The sequence below is a fragment of the Meriones unguiculatus genome, chromosome 5, assembly GCF_030254825.1.
Source record: "Meriones unguiculatus strain TT.TT164.6M chromosome 5, Bangor_MerUng_6.1, whole genome shotgun sequence".
NCBI lineage: Eukaryota > Metazoa > Chordata > Mammalia > Rodentia > Muridae > Meriones > Meriones unguiculatus.
In genome coordinates this window covers 33,799,108-33,812,493 of record NC_083353.1, presented here as the reverse complement: position 1 = coordinate 33,812,493, position 13,386 = coordinate 33,799,108, and the positions used below count along the sequence as shown (strand labels likewise).

General features: G+C 39.4%; 1 protein-coding gene across 1 annotated transcript in view; it reads left to right on the top strand.

Annotated features, from left to right (window-relative positions):
* Nucleotides 1–13,386, top strand: part of Adgrv1 (adhesion G protein-coupled receptor V1) — a 568,841-nt gene that overhangs the window by 46,036 nt on the left and 509,419 nt on the right. The window contains exons 3-6 of the mRNA XM_060383611.1: nt 1,222–1,371; nt 7,059–7,154; nt 9,166–9,270; nt 12,553–12,666. Coding sequence (XP_060239594.1) covers nt 1,222–1,371; nt 7,059–7,154; nt 9,166–9,270; nt 12,553–12,666 — 465 coding nt within the window. The remainder of the gene's footprint in view (nt 1–1,221; nt 1,372–7,058; nt 7,155–9,165; nt 9,271–12,552; nt 12,667–13,386) is intronic.

Below are 13,386 nucleotides of genomic sequence, written 5' to 3'. Positions count from 1 at the left end.
CCATCTTCTCAGGTTGCTCTATTTTGTTGTTCTTGTTAGAGCACATTATTCTCAACACTTTTTTCCATTGTTTTTCATTGACATTGCTTCCAGGTTTTGCTGCCTATAGTGAATATCATTCTGAAGAACTGATTATATACGTGACTATCTGTATTTTGGGTTAATTTTCACAGAGTAGATTAGTGTATTTTTATGTATGCCCGTTTAGTGGCTCTTGATAATACTTTCTGAACAATTGCTGCTTTCCATAGCAAATTATAACTACAGTTTCCAACATCCCTGCCAACATTTTCTAACTTAGTTTTATTTTTCAACTATTTAAACTTAAAAAAAAATTAGAAGTAGACAATCACTAAACTTTTGGAAAATAAGTTCTTATTTTTATTTTCCTAAAAATTTTCCTTAGGTGGTTAAATTAATTTTGAGCTCTGGTGAGAGAAACGTCATTTGAATTTATACCATGAAGTCTTCCTTTATAATCCTGGAATTACCACTTTGCTGCAGGTCTTAGTAGCAAGGTTGAATCCACAGATTAAGATCCCAGGAAAGCTTATAATGATCAATACTGTGGGATGCTAAAAAACTGGGTCTCTCATTTTAGTTGCTGTGGATAACTTAAGTACAATTTTAGGTTGAAAGTGTAAATTTTTTCAGCCTCTTGGGAAAACCTTAGCATGTACCAGAAGCTTCTCATCTATGCTTCATAAGAATTCCAGCTGTAATCTGTCTTGCTAGGCTGTAGTCTGTGCCAAATCAAGTAAGGGACAGAGGAAAAGGTAACATTAATTTTTCTATGAAATTATTAGTTTTTTTGTGTGCAATTAACTTTGATTCATCATATTAAGAAATATTTCATATGTAATGACTTATATCTGTGATTTTCTCATTAAAAATATTACACTTATTTGTTTCTATGTGTCTGTGGACACAAAGGTAGAGATGTGAGGACAAGTGGCTCCTTCCACCATGTGCGTCTGGATTGGACCTCAGGTCACCCAGCTTGGCAGCAAGTACATTTACCCTGAGCCATCTTGCTGGTTATGTGATATTTCTTTTGAAAATGAGTCTCAACAGCTGCTAAACACACTTGTTTTTGAACGTTATGTTGTAGATGAGAGTGCCTCTTGGTCTAGGCCCATTCTCTTGAATGTTCTAATGAGTATCAGTTTTCCTTATTCTGCTTTTTGTTAAGTGAGGATGTTTTTGTTTTGCCCTTGGTAGCTGAATGGAGAAGACACAGGCGACTTTTTTGATACATATGCGGCGGCATTCATTCCTGCTGGAGGAATGAACAGGACTGTGTACATAGCAGTATGTGATGATGATCTTCCAGAACCTGATGAAACATTCACCTTTCATTTGACATTACAGGTAAGTTATGCACTCCCCTTTGAACTCTTACACAACATCTTTGAACACTTGAAAATCTATTTAATTCACCTTCATAAAAAAATGAGAGATATCTCATACTAGAAACTTAGCAGCACACCTGAAAGCTCTGGAACAGAAAGAAGCAAACACACACAAGAAGAGTAGACAGCAGGAAATAACCAAACTCAGGGCTGAAATCAACACATTGGAAATAAAGAAAACAATACAAAGAATCAATGAAACCAAAGGCTGTTTTTTATTTTTTGTTTTTGTTTTGTTTTTGAGAAAGTCAACAAGATAGAGAAACCCTTGGCCAAACTAACTAAAAGGCAGAGCGAGAATATGCAAATTAACAAAACCAGAAATGAAAAGAGGTACATAATAACAGTGAGGAAATCTAAAAAACCACTAGGTCTTATATCAGAAACCTGTATTCTACAAAACTGGAAAATCTAAAGGATTTTCTTGATAGATTTCACCTACCAAAGCTAAGTCAAGAGCTTTAAACAGTCCTATAACCCCTAAGGAAATAGAAGCAGTCATCAAAAGTCTCCCAGCTAAAGAAAACCCAGGACCAGATGGTTTTAGTGCAGAATTCTACCAGACACTCAAAGAAGAGCTAACACCAATACTCGTCAAACTATTCCACAAAATAGAAACTGAAGGAACATTGACAAACTCTTTCTATGAAGCCACAGTCATTTTGATATCTAAACTGCACAAAGACCCGACAAAGAGAATTTTAAACCAATTTCACTCATAAACATTCATGCAAAAATACTTAATAAAATGCTCACAAACTGAATCTAAGAACACATCAAATATATCATCCACCATGATCAAGTTGGCTTTATCCCAGGGATGCAGATATGGTTCAACATTCAAAAATCCATCAATGTAATCCACCATATAAACAAACTAAAAAAAAAAAAATCACATGATCATCTCATTAGATGCAGAAAAAGCCTTTGACAGAATCCAATACCCCTTCATGATGAAAGTCTTGGAGAGATCAGGGAAACAAGACTCATACCAAAACATAATAAAAACTATATACAGCAAACAGATAGCCAATATCAAATTAAATGGAGAGAAACTCAAACCAATTCCACTAAAATCAGGGACAAGACAAGGCTGCCCACTCTCTCCATACTTCTTCAATATAGTACTTGAAGTTCTAGCTAGAGCAATAAGACAACTAAAGGAGATCAAAGGGATACAAATTAGGAAGGAAGAAGTCAAAGTATCACTATTTGCAGATGAAATGATAGTGTATGTAAGCAACCCCAGAAATTCCACCAGAAAACTCTTACAGCTGATAAACAGCTTTATCAAAGTTGCTGGAAACAAGATTAATTCAAAAAAGGGGGAACTGTAGAGAGCTGCGGAATGCTATGCCTTAAAAATGGAGCTGGTTTCCGCCTTCCACCTTCCCGATGGTGAGTGCTCTCTGTCACGAACAATTCCACATTTGGCTAAGGCTGAGGATCTGGCTAAGGCTGAGGATCTGGCTTGCTTCCATGTATGTGGACCTATCTGCATTGCCCACGTGGCACGCCTGGGTTGGCTACCCAGAGGCTATTTAAGCTGTGGGCTGGCTTTCCCCAGGGTCCGAGGATTGTTCAAGGTTCCTTAATAAACTGCATTGAAAAAAAAAAACAAAGAAAAAAAAATCAGTAACCCTCCTGTACACAAATGACAAAAGGGTTGAGAAAGAAATTAGAGGAACTACACCCTTCACAATAGCCACAAATAATATGAAGTATCTTGGTGTAACTCTAACCAAGCCAAGAGAAAGACCTGTATGACAAGAACTTCAAGTCTCTGAAGAAAGAAATTGAAGAAGCTATCAGGTGATGGAAAGATGCCCCATGCTTGTGGATTGATAGGATTTACATAGTAAAAATGGCCATCTAACCAAAGGCAATCCACAGATTCAATGCAATCCCCATCAAAATACCAACACAGTACTTTCCAGGCCTTCAAAGAACAATTCTAAACTTGGAGAAACAATTCTAACAATGGAGAAACAAAAAAATGCAGACTAGCTAAAACAATCCTATACAATAAAAGAACTTCTGAAGGTATCTCCATCCCTGACTTCAAGCTATACTACAGAGCAATAGTAATAAAAACTGCGTACTACTGACATAGAAATAGACTGGTTGATCAATGAAATCAAATCAAAGATCCAGAAGTAAACTCACAAACCCATGGTCACTTGATTTTTGACAAAGGAGCCAAAACCATCCAGTAGAAAAAGACAGCATCTTCAATAAATTCTGTTGGTCTAACTGGATGTTTATGTGTAGAAAAATGCAAATAGATAAATATTTATCTCCCTGCACAAAACTCAAATCTGAGTGGATCAAAGATCTCAAAATAACACCAGATACACTAAATCTATTAGAATAGAAAGTGGGAAAAGCCTCAGACTCATTGGCAGAAGAGACAACTTCCTGAACAGAACACCAACAGCTCAGGCTCCAAGATCAACAATTAATAAATGGGACCCCTAGAAACTAAAAAGCTTCTGTAAAGGAAAGGGCACTTTCCATAGAACAGAAGTATAGATTGGGAAAAGATCTTCACCAATCCTACCTCTGACAAAGAGCTAATATCCAAAATATATAATGAACTCAAGAAATCAAACACCAATAAAAAAAATAACCCAATTGAAAAATGGGGCACAGAACTAAACAGAGAATTCTCAATAGAGGAATCTTGAATAGCTGAGAAGAGCTTAAGAAATGCTCAACTTCCTTAGTCATCCATGGAAATATAAATCAAAATTACTTTGAGATTCTCATCTGACACCCATCAGAGTGGCTAAGATCAAAAACTCAAGTGACAACACATGCTGGAGAGGATGTGGAGAAAGGGGAACCCTCCTCCAGTGCTGGTGGGAGTGCAAACTTATACAACCACTCTGGAAATCAATCTGGTGTTTTCTCAGAAAATTGGGAATAGCTTTACCTCAAGATCCAGGTGTGCCTCTCCTGAGGCATATACCAAAAAGGTGCTCCACCATATGACAGTGACGCTTGTTTAGCTCTGTACATAGCAGCTTTATTTGTAATAGCCAGAAACTGGAAACAACCCAGATGTCCTCAACCAAAGAATTATTAACTGTGGCACATTTACACAATGGAATACTACTCAGCTATTAAAAACAAATCATGAACTTTTCAGGCAAATGGATGGAACTAGAAAAGATCATCCTGAGTGAGGTAATCCAAACCCAGCAAGACAAACATGGTATGTACTCACTTATAAGTGGATTATAGCCATGTCATACAGGATAAGTATACTATGAGACACAGATCCAAAGAAGATAAATAGCATAGAGGATCCAAGGGAAGATGCATACATTCCTCTCAGAAGGGGAGACAGAATAGACAGACATAGTGGCTGAAGACAGGGAACAAGGTAGGAGATGGGGAGCAGAGAGATAAGAGGGTAGAGGTCAGATCTGGGGAGAGCGAAGGCAAGAGAACAGAAGGCCTGTAGAAAAAAGAGAAACTGAGGGTGGGGTTAACTCTGTGACAGGCCAGAAACCTAAGTCAGGGTAGTCTCCTGGGAGTATTTGAGGGGGAACTCAGGCAGAGGGTCCTAGTAGTAGAGGCTATAGAGACTGAAGAACATACCCACTAACTAAACAAGTTTCCAAGCAGTAGGAGGGGAACACCAACTCACCCACAAAAACTACAATCCCAAATTTGCCCTGTCTACAAGATGTGCAGGGATAAAAATAGAGCAGATGGAGTAGAGATGCCAATGCCTGGCCCAACCAAAGACCCCACCCTATTGGAGAGTGCTAACCCCTGACACTATGAACAGTCCTCTGCTAAGCTTGCAGACAGGAACTCTTCAGAGTTGTCCTATCCAGCAGGGCCTCAAAACAGAAGCGGAAGTTGTGATGTGGGTGCACACACTGGGTCACGGCTCCCTTCTGTGCCTTGGGCTCTGCCCTGCGTCCATTTGTAGTTTTCTGTATAACAGTAGTTCTCAACCTTCCTAATGTTGTTCCTCATGTTGTGGAGATCTCCAACCATAAAACTGTTTTTTTTGTTGCTACTTCATAACTGTATTTTGCTACTGTCCTGAACTGTAATGTAAACATTTGGGGGGAAAGAGGCTTTTCAAAGGGGCTGATGGCCCACAGTTTGAGAGACACTGCTGTATATGTCTCCATTTACCATAAAGAGAAGCTTCTTTGATGAGAGGTGAAAGCTACATTTGTCTCTGAGTATAAATAAAATTTAGACTGTAGTAAGGAAGAATGCTTGTTTGGCAAAGTGGCAGTAGTAGATTCTCTTCTAAGTTCTGTAAACTCACTAACCCCAGATAGTTCACTAGGTTTCTGGTGCCAAGAATGGTAGTAGGCAATAATTTTAAAAGAGCATTAATAAATTAGTTTAAATGGTAAAATAACAAGATGAAATAAATGAACAGACAAGAAATCTTTACATACCAGGTAGACTGATTGTAAAACATAAAACAAAAGTGTCCAGACCTTGGTTGATTCATCACAAAGACCATGCATGAAGAGGACCTAGAACCCCCTGCTCAGATTTAGCCCATGGCAGTTCAGTATCCAAGTAGGTTCCCTAGTGAGGGGAACAGGGACTGTCTCTGACATGAACTCAGTGGCTAGCTCTTTGATCACCTCCCCCCTGGCAAGGTGGCCTAACCAGGCTACAGAGAAAGAGGATCCATACAGTCTTGATGAGAACTGATGAGCTAGGATCAGAAAGTAGGGAAGGAGGACCTCCAATATCAGTGGTCTAGGAAAGGGACATAGAGGGTGAAGACGGAGGGAGGGTGAAGAAAGAGAGAGGGTGGGACTGGGAGGAGATGAGGGAGGAGGCTATGGTAGGGATTAATAAAAAGTTAATAAATTGTAATAAATATTAATAAAGAAAAATTTAAAAATTAAACAAACAAACAAAAAACAGAAGCTGAGACTCACAGACAAACACTGGGTGATGCATAGGGAGTCTTGTGGAAAAGTGGGAGGAAAGAGAAAAGGACCTTGAGGTAACAGGATCTCCAGAAGATGACCAAAAGAGCCTGCTAACTAGGGCCCAGAGGAGCTTGCTGAGACTGAAGCATCAACCAAGAACTGTACCTAGGCCCCTTACAAAGAAGTAGCAGATGTTAGATGGGCAGCTTAGGCCTCACGTGGGTCCTCTAGTAAGGGAAGTGGGGATCACTTTTCCCTGGAAGGACTGCTTTGCTATATCACAGGGGAAGAGGACAGGCTCAGTGCTGATGTAACTTGATGAACTGCTCTGGATGGGAAACGAGGAGGAAGAAGAAGAAGGGAGGGAGGGTGAGACTGGAAGGAGAGGAGGGGTAGGGCTGCAACAAGGATGTAAAGTGAATAAAAATAATCAAAAGTAAAGGAAATCTATTTAGCGATAAGCCAAGGGTTATGTGTAGCAGTGAGGCTTTCACAGATCTCGCTGATAGAAGCACAGCAGCATAGTGAGGGTTTGTTTATAGGAGCTTCTTGCCAATGGATACAACACTGAAGAAAATCTCTACCTCCCCAGGAGGCTTTTAACCACCGATAGATTCTTAGCGAGTGATTTATTTATACTCTTAATTGAAGACAGAAACTGTGTTGGAAGAATATTTTTCTTCTAATATTTAATGCATTAATTTGTTTGTTTTCACTTTAGAAACCCTCAGCAAATGTGAAACTTGGATGGCCGAGGACGGCTACTGTGACAATATTATCAAACGACAATGCATTTGGAATTATTTCATTTAGTTCGGTATGGTAACACTGTGAAGATTGTGATGGTTGCAAGATACCACTACATTCATTTTTGTTTGTTTGTTTTAACATAGTTTTTCCAATGTTGGCTGGTTCTACAGTGCTGTGATTTTTTAAGTGAGCCTGAAGCTGACTCTGTAGCAACTCTACGTTCTGTGTATTTACCCTGTTGCACACTGAGGCCTTTTTTGCTCAGGGCCCACACCTGCTGACACTTTCTGACCATTGACTCCTTTGTCACCTGTTGCCTGGCCTCTCACTGGAATGTGCTCTCACCCCTCTTCCCCATTTAAAAAATTTTAAATGCCACTTAAGGAAGTCTCATCTGTTTTCCAGACTCTTCTGAATGACTGTGAGGTGGGAAAACACAGTGAAAAAAAATTACAGTAAACTTCAGTTTAATCTGCAGATGTGATAGCACATCCCACTCAGCTCTCAGACATTCTTACTCATTCATATTTCATGAAAGTAAAACTCAGTCTCATCTCCTGAAATTCTGTTCACTTTCTTTTTTTACGTTTTTGTTCTTCTAGCCTCTCCAATTTTTAGAGAGCTTCATTTTTAAAAACAAACACACAAGACAAGTCTTTCCTGGAGAGAAAATATTTTCAGCTCCTAAGCTAAATTAAAGGTTGTCTTCAACACAGCTGGCTTTCAATACCAAGTAGGAGGCTAAAATAATCCTCCTGATAGTCTTTTTGAATTCTGTTGCTAAGCAACATTTAAAAATCCGATACCATTAGTCTTCAGCTTTTTATTCATTTTCCGTATTTGAACACTCCTGCACTTGTGCGTGTTATATGTCACCACTCTGTGAAGTTGTCTTTGAAACAAGGCAAGCTGTAGATCAATGTACTCTTTATGCTTGAGTTACTTTTATTAAAAACGATGTTTTCCTAACCTAAATTTAGTAGATATGTGGTAATCTGACATTGTTGTCACCTTAAACACTAACTACATTAATGAGGAATTCTTGAGGGAAGAGACTATTATGCCACAAGTTCTGGCTTTCCTCCCACCTTCACACCTAGTTCTGGTTTACTGCTGAGTCTCACAATGATTTGTCTAAAAGTTAGCTCTCTTTTCGGTTTCCTCCTTTCTTCTTTCTTTCTTCTCTCTCTCCTCTGACAATATGCATCCTATGTTGTGGGGATGAGTCCTAGTCTCCGGGGTTGGTTGAAGTGCCACTAGGCCCTTCCTGGCATACTGCATGTGAGCTCCATGTCAGAAGAGGTATTCAATACCTTGCCTCCATCTTTAGCGTGTTAAAAATTATATTGATAACGAACATGACGTTGGAACAGGTGTAACAGCCAACAGTTACTAATACTCAACATGTGTCGGGAAGTAGTAAAAACTGGAGGTAAATGATCTCATGGAATCTAATGGCAGACCTTTGCCATAGGTATCTCAGTCCCATGAATGGATGGCTATGACCCTCTGCCCTCAGAGATGCCCCCTGCTGCAGTAGTACATGTGTGCACTCATTGCTTCCTTTTTCCTCCTCATCTACCCCCTGTTTCAGACAACACGGTAGCATGTTTCAGCATTTGAAGTTCTCCCTGTTTTGCCTCTGATAGTGATTTTCTTTTTGATTCTGAAAGTCACTAATTAACTGTCTTTCAGCGACATTCTGACTGATGATGACGCAGGAATGCCTGAGAACAAGTGGTCTTAGTAAGGTGCTATGTTGGTGTGGGACTTATTTTTGTGACCTCCTGAGCTCTGGGAGCATCTTAATTTATTGTCTCTTAGCCTTCAGGATTCCTCAGAACAGTTGCTAAAAGGACCAGGACAACCTGCTTTGTTTTACAGTGTTTACTTTACAGTGCTATTCTAAATTGATCATTTTTTATCACCTACAGTTTATTGATGCTATAAATACACACTGTGTGAGTACAATAGGAATTGATGTGCTGTGGAGTTTAGCATTCCTAGGGCAGTAGTTTTACCACCTCCTACCTCTCTCTGATTGATCAGTGCCTGATTGCCTTTGCTCTTCCCAATAGACTTCATCAATCTCAGTGACTGAGCCAAGGAGCAGAAATGAATCCATACCTCTTACTCTAATCAGGGAGAAAGGCACCTACGGAATGGTCACCGTGACTTTTGTTGTAAGTTTACTTTGAAATAATTGTAGATAATAACATGTTATGAAGTGGATATTAGACATATAATATAGGGTAAACTTACTAAAATCAATAGTCCTAAAGAAGCTAAAAAACAAAGAGGACCCTAGGGAGGATGCTCAATCCTCATTCAGAAGGGTAAATGGGATAGACATCAGATGAGGGGGAAAGTAGGGAACAGGACAGGAGTCTTCCACAGAGGGCCTCTGAAAGACTCTACCCAGCAGGGTATCAAAGCAGATGCTGAGACTCATAACTTTGGGCAGAGTGCAGGGAATCTTATGGAAGAACGGGGAGATAGAAAGACCTGGAGGGGACAGGAGTGCCACAAGGAGACCAACAGTGTCAAAAAACCTGGGCCTGGGGTGTGGGGGCGGAGGTCTGCAGAGACCAATACTCCAACCAAGGACCATGCATGGAGAGGACCTAGACCCCATGCTCAGATGTAGCCCATAGGCTGCCCAGTCTCCAAATAGGGTCCCTAGTAAGGGGAGCAGGGGCTATTTCATACATGAACTCAGTGGCTGGCTCTTTGATCATCAACCCCTGGGAGGTGCAGCCTTGCTAGGTCACAGAGGAAGATGATGCAGCCAGTTCTGATGAGACCTGATAGGCTAGGGTCAGATAGAAGGGGAGGAGGTCCTCCTTTATCAGTGGACTAGGGAAGGGGCATGGTGGAGAAGAGGGAAGGAGGGTGGGACTGGAAGGAGACTAGGAAGTCTCCTCACTTTGGGATACAAAGTGAATAAATTGTAATAATAAATAAATAAAAATAAATAGTCTATATAGAAGTCTTCAATTTAAAATATCAAAATCTTCTGTGTGATAAATATTGCACTTACTTAAAATTAATTACAGGCAAGTTGTTTTGGTTTTTATAAACTTCATGGTTAATAGAAGTTTATAAAATACATGCAGTTTCCATGTATTAAGTTTACATGAAACCTAATGAATCATTGTAGATAAGGGATAATAATAAACAGTAAGTTAGATTAGTAGCATTGAGTCTATAAAATTCACGAGATCTTTATGGAACCATTTTCAAGCATGTACATTTAGAAACACTCAGAGGTTACTTAGAGTACTATACCGTTACTCAGCATGCCATCTTCACCCACTTTCTCGAGACATTTGATAGATGGTACAAGCAGCAGTCACGTCTGTCGCGGAGGCACAGGGATAGTGGAGGTGCAGTGTGAATCGCACACACGGTAGGGAGACATACTTTATTGCTTCCCACAGTGACATTTTGTGAGGTTCACACTGAAATTTTCAACTTAGTTTTATGTCCTGTAAGGTTTTTTTTTTTTTTTTTCAATGCAGTTTATTCAGGAACCTTGAATAATCCTCGGACCCTGGGGAAAGCCAGCCCACAGCTTAAATAGCCTCTGGGTAGCCAACCCAGGCATGCCACGTGGGCAATGCAGATAGGTCCACATACATGGAAGCAAGCCAGATCCTCAGCCTTAGCCAAATGTGGAATTGTTCGTGACAGAGAGCACTCACCATCGGGAAGGTGGAAGGCGGAAACCAGCTCCATCTTTAAGGCATAGCATAGCATATTTGGTCATATGTCCTGTAAGGTTTTAAAGATGACCAAATATGCTATTTTCAAATTCTAGAGTATTTGAAAGTTTTGATACATTCCTATTTTAATTATTAATTCTAACATAGGTAGATTAGATACTTGAATTAATACAACACATTTTACCATGGCACAGAGGATATTTATTCATACTTGGGGTGTCTATAGCAGACAGTGTCTCTTTGTATGAGAACATAAGACAGGGAGCTGGGAGCTGGCTCTGTGTGCGAGGCACTTGTCCTGCAAGCTGGTGGGTCTGCACTTGCGTTTAACCCATGAAAGGCCACGTGTGTAATCCCAGCTCTCCTACAGCAAGATGGGAAGTGTGGACCGGAGCAGCTCTGGAAGCAAACAGACAGACTCTGTCTGAACCAATGTGGAGGGTGAGGACTGGCATCAGGCACGCATATATACGTGCTCACATGCCGTTCACAAACACAAAGATTAAAAAAAAAAACATAAGATAAAAGATGCAAAAGATTCCTGGTAATCAACTAAATATGCAGGACTTCGGTAAGTTCTACACAGGAAATCTTAAGGTGCTCTTCCTACATTTATCAGTATGTGTTCAGATGTCAACTTTTGAAAATACTTCTAATAATAGATGTGGAAGAAATGAGAAAATAATGAACTGCAAAAAAGGGAAGCTAGCCAAATTACAGTATTCTCAACTGATCTGTGAATGCCTAATATCATTTTTACTGGAAATGTGTTGTTTATTTTTGTGAATATATTTTATTTTACAGTTTCCAACTTTCAATTTTTTGACCTCGAGATACAGTGACACCATTTTCCCCCTTCCTAGCCATCCCTCCGACCTTTCCTATATACCCCCTTGCTATCTTTAAAATTCGGGGCCTCTATTTCTTTAATTGCTGCAACAGATACATGTCTTTTTGTTTAACCAAAACATTTTGAATTGCAATATACGCTGTGGAACATTTTGAATTGTAATATACTCTGCCTTACACTGATAACTGCTGCATTCAAAGAACCATCTGTCCTTCCTTGAACTCAGCCTCTGTTATGACCACCTTCATTTCCTCTGTAAGAGCCATCCCCACACTTCACAAGCACATTTATTTACTTATCATTTGTGGTTGTCTTACCAGCTGAAAGTCCCAATGGGAGGAGTTTGTTTTACAGCATGTATGTTTAGGACCTAGAGATAAGGCATGCTCTGCTCGCTGAACACTTTAGTGAATGAGATCAGGCATGCTCACCTCCCTCCTGCAAAGTAGAAGCTCTCTCGCTCATTTTAAAGATAAGGAAGATGCTAGACAGAGTTGTGAAACAGCTCGCCCAAGGTCACACAGCCAGTGATGGAGTTGGAACTAGATTCCATTTCTTCAGGAGATTTCTTTGTCTTCGATAACCTCAAAAAAAAAAAAAAAGTGTTCCTATAGTTTTTATCCTTCTCAAGAAGATGTGTTTCTACAGCTTTCCTCTCAGCTTTAATAACAGTTAAAAGCTCCAAATCTTCAAAAACACAATATAATTATAGTCACGGTGTTAATGGTGTTGTAGACTTTGGCTTAATTAGAAGGGGGTGGCTCATCTACGCTCATATGTACTATGTAAAGTATCTTTAAACTTTAGAATTTTGCCAGCTGACATGACAGTAACATTTTCTTTGATTTTAGACATGTCGTTAACTGGTGGCACCATTTATTGCTTTGCAGGTGTCAGGTGGCCCAAATCTCCCAGAAGAAGATTTGAGTCCGGTTAGAGGAAATATCACCTTTCCACCCGGCAGAGCAACCATAATTCACAACTTGACAGTACTTGATGATGAGGTCGGGCAGTGTTATGCACATAGACGAGACAATATCTGTAGAGAACCCTTATTTAAATATTAAATTATGTTCATTATTTGAAATTATTCAAGAGTGCAGAATTAATGTGTTGTACCCATTCCTACTTTAACCATGAGTAGCAAGTTGTTATTTGAGGATGCAGCTTGCAAATATTTACCTAAATTATTTCATATTAAATTTTGCTTTCCAGCCCTGGAGGTGTGGGGAGTCAGTTTCATAACGTGCAAATACCTGACTTCCATCTCCATTGTCTTCAACTAAATATAATGTAAAAATTGAAGACTTTTTAACATATGCTTATTATTTTTGTATTAGTCATTTAACATTTGAGCAGGAACATGGGTGCTTATCTCACAACTATGTATTAGTATACATTCAGGAAAAATCCTACTGCAATTGATACTTTTGTTTAGATTAAAATATTTATTTATTAGTATATGTATGTGCATGAGCACATGAATTCTACACATAGGTTCTTGGATTCAATCCCACATTACCAGCGTGTGTGGCGTCTTTAACTGATGGGCTGTCTGGCTGGCTTCTTTGTTATTTTTTATTTTCTATCCTCACTGAAAATAAATTAACATTTGGAAGATATTTTAGTATGTGTACTCTAAATTACTTCTTACCATTTTTTTCTTGTGTTAAGCTTTTCTATTTCTATGAAACATAGTCATTTTTTTTAATACTTGGGCTTGG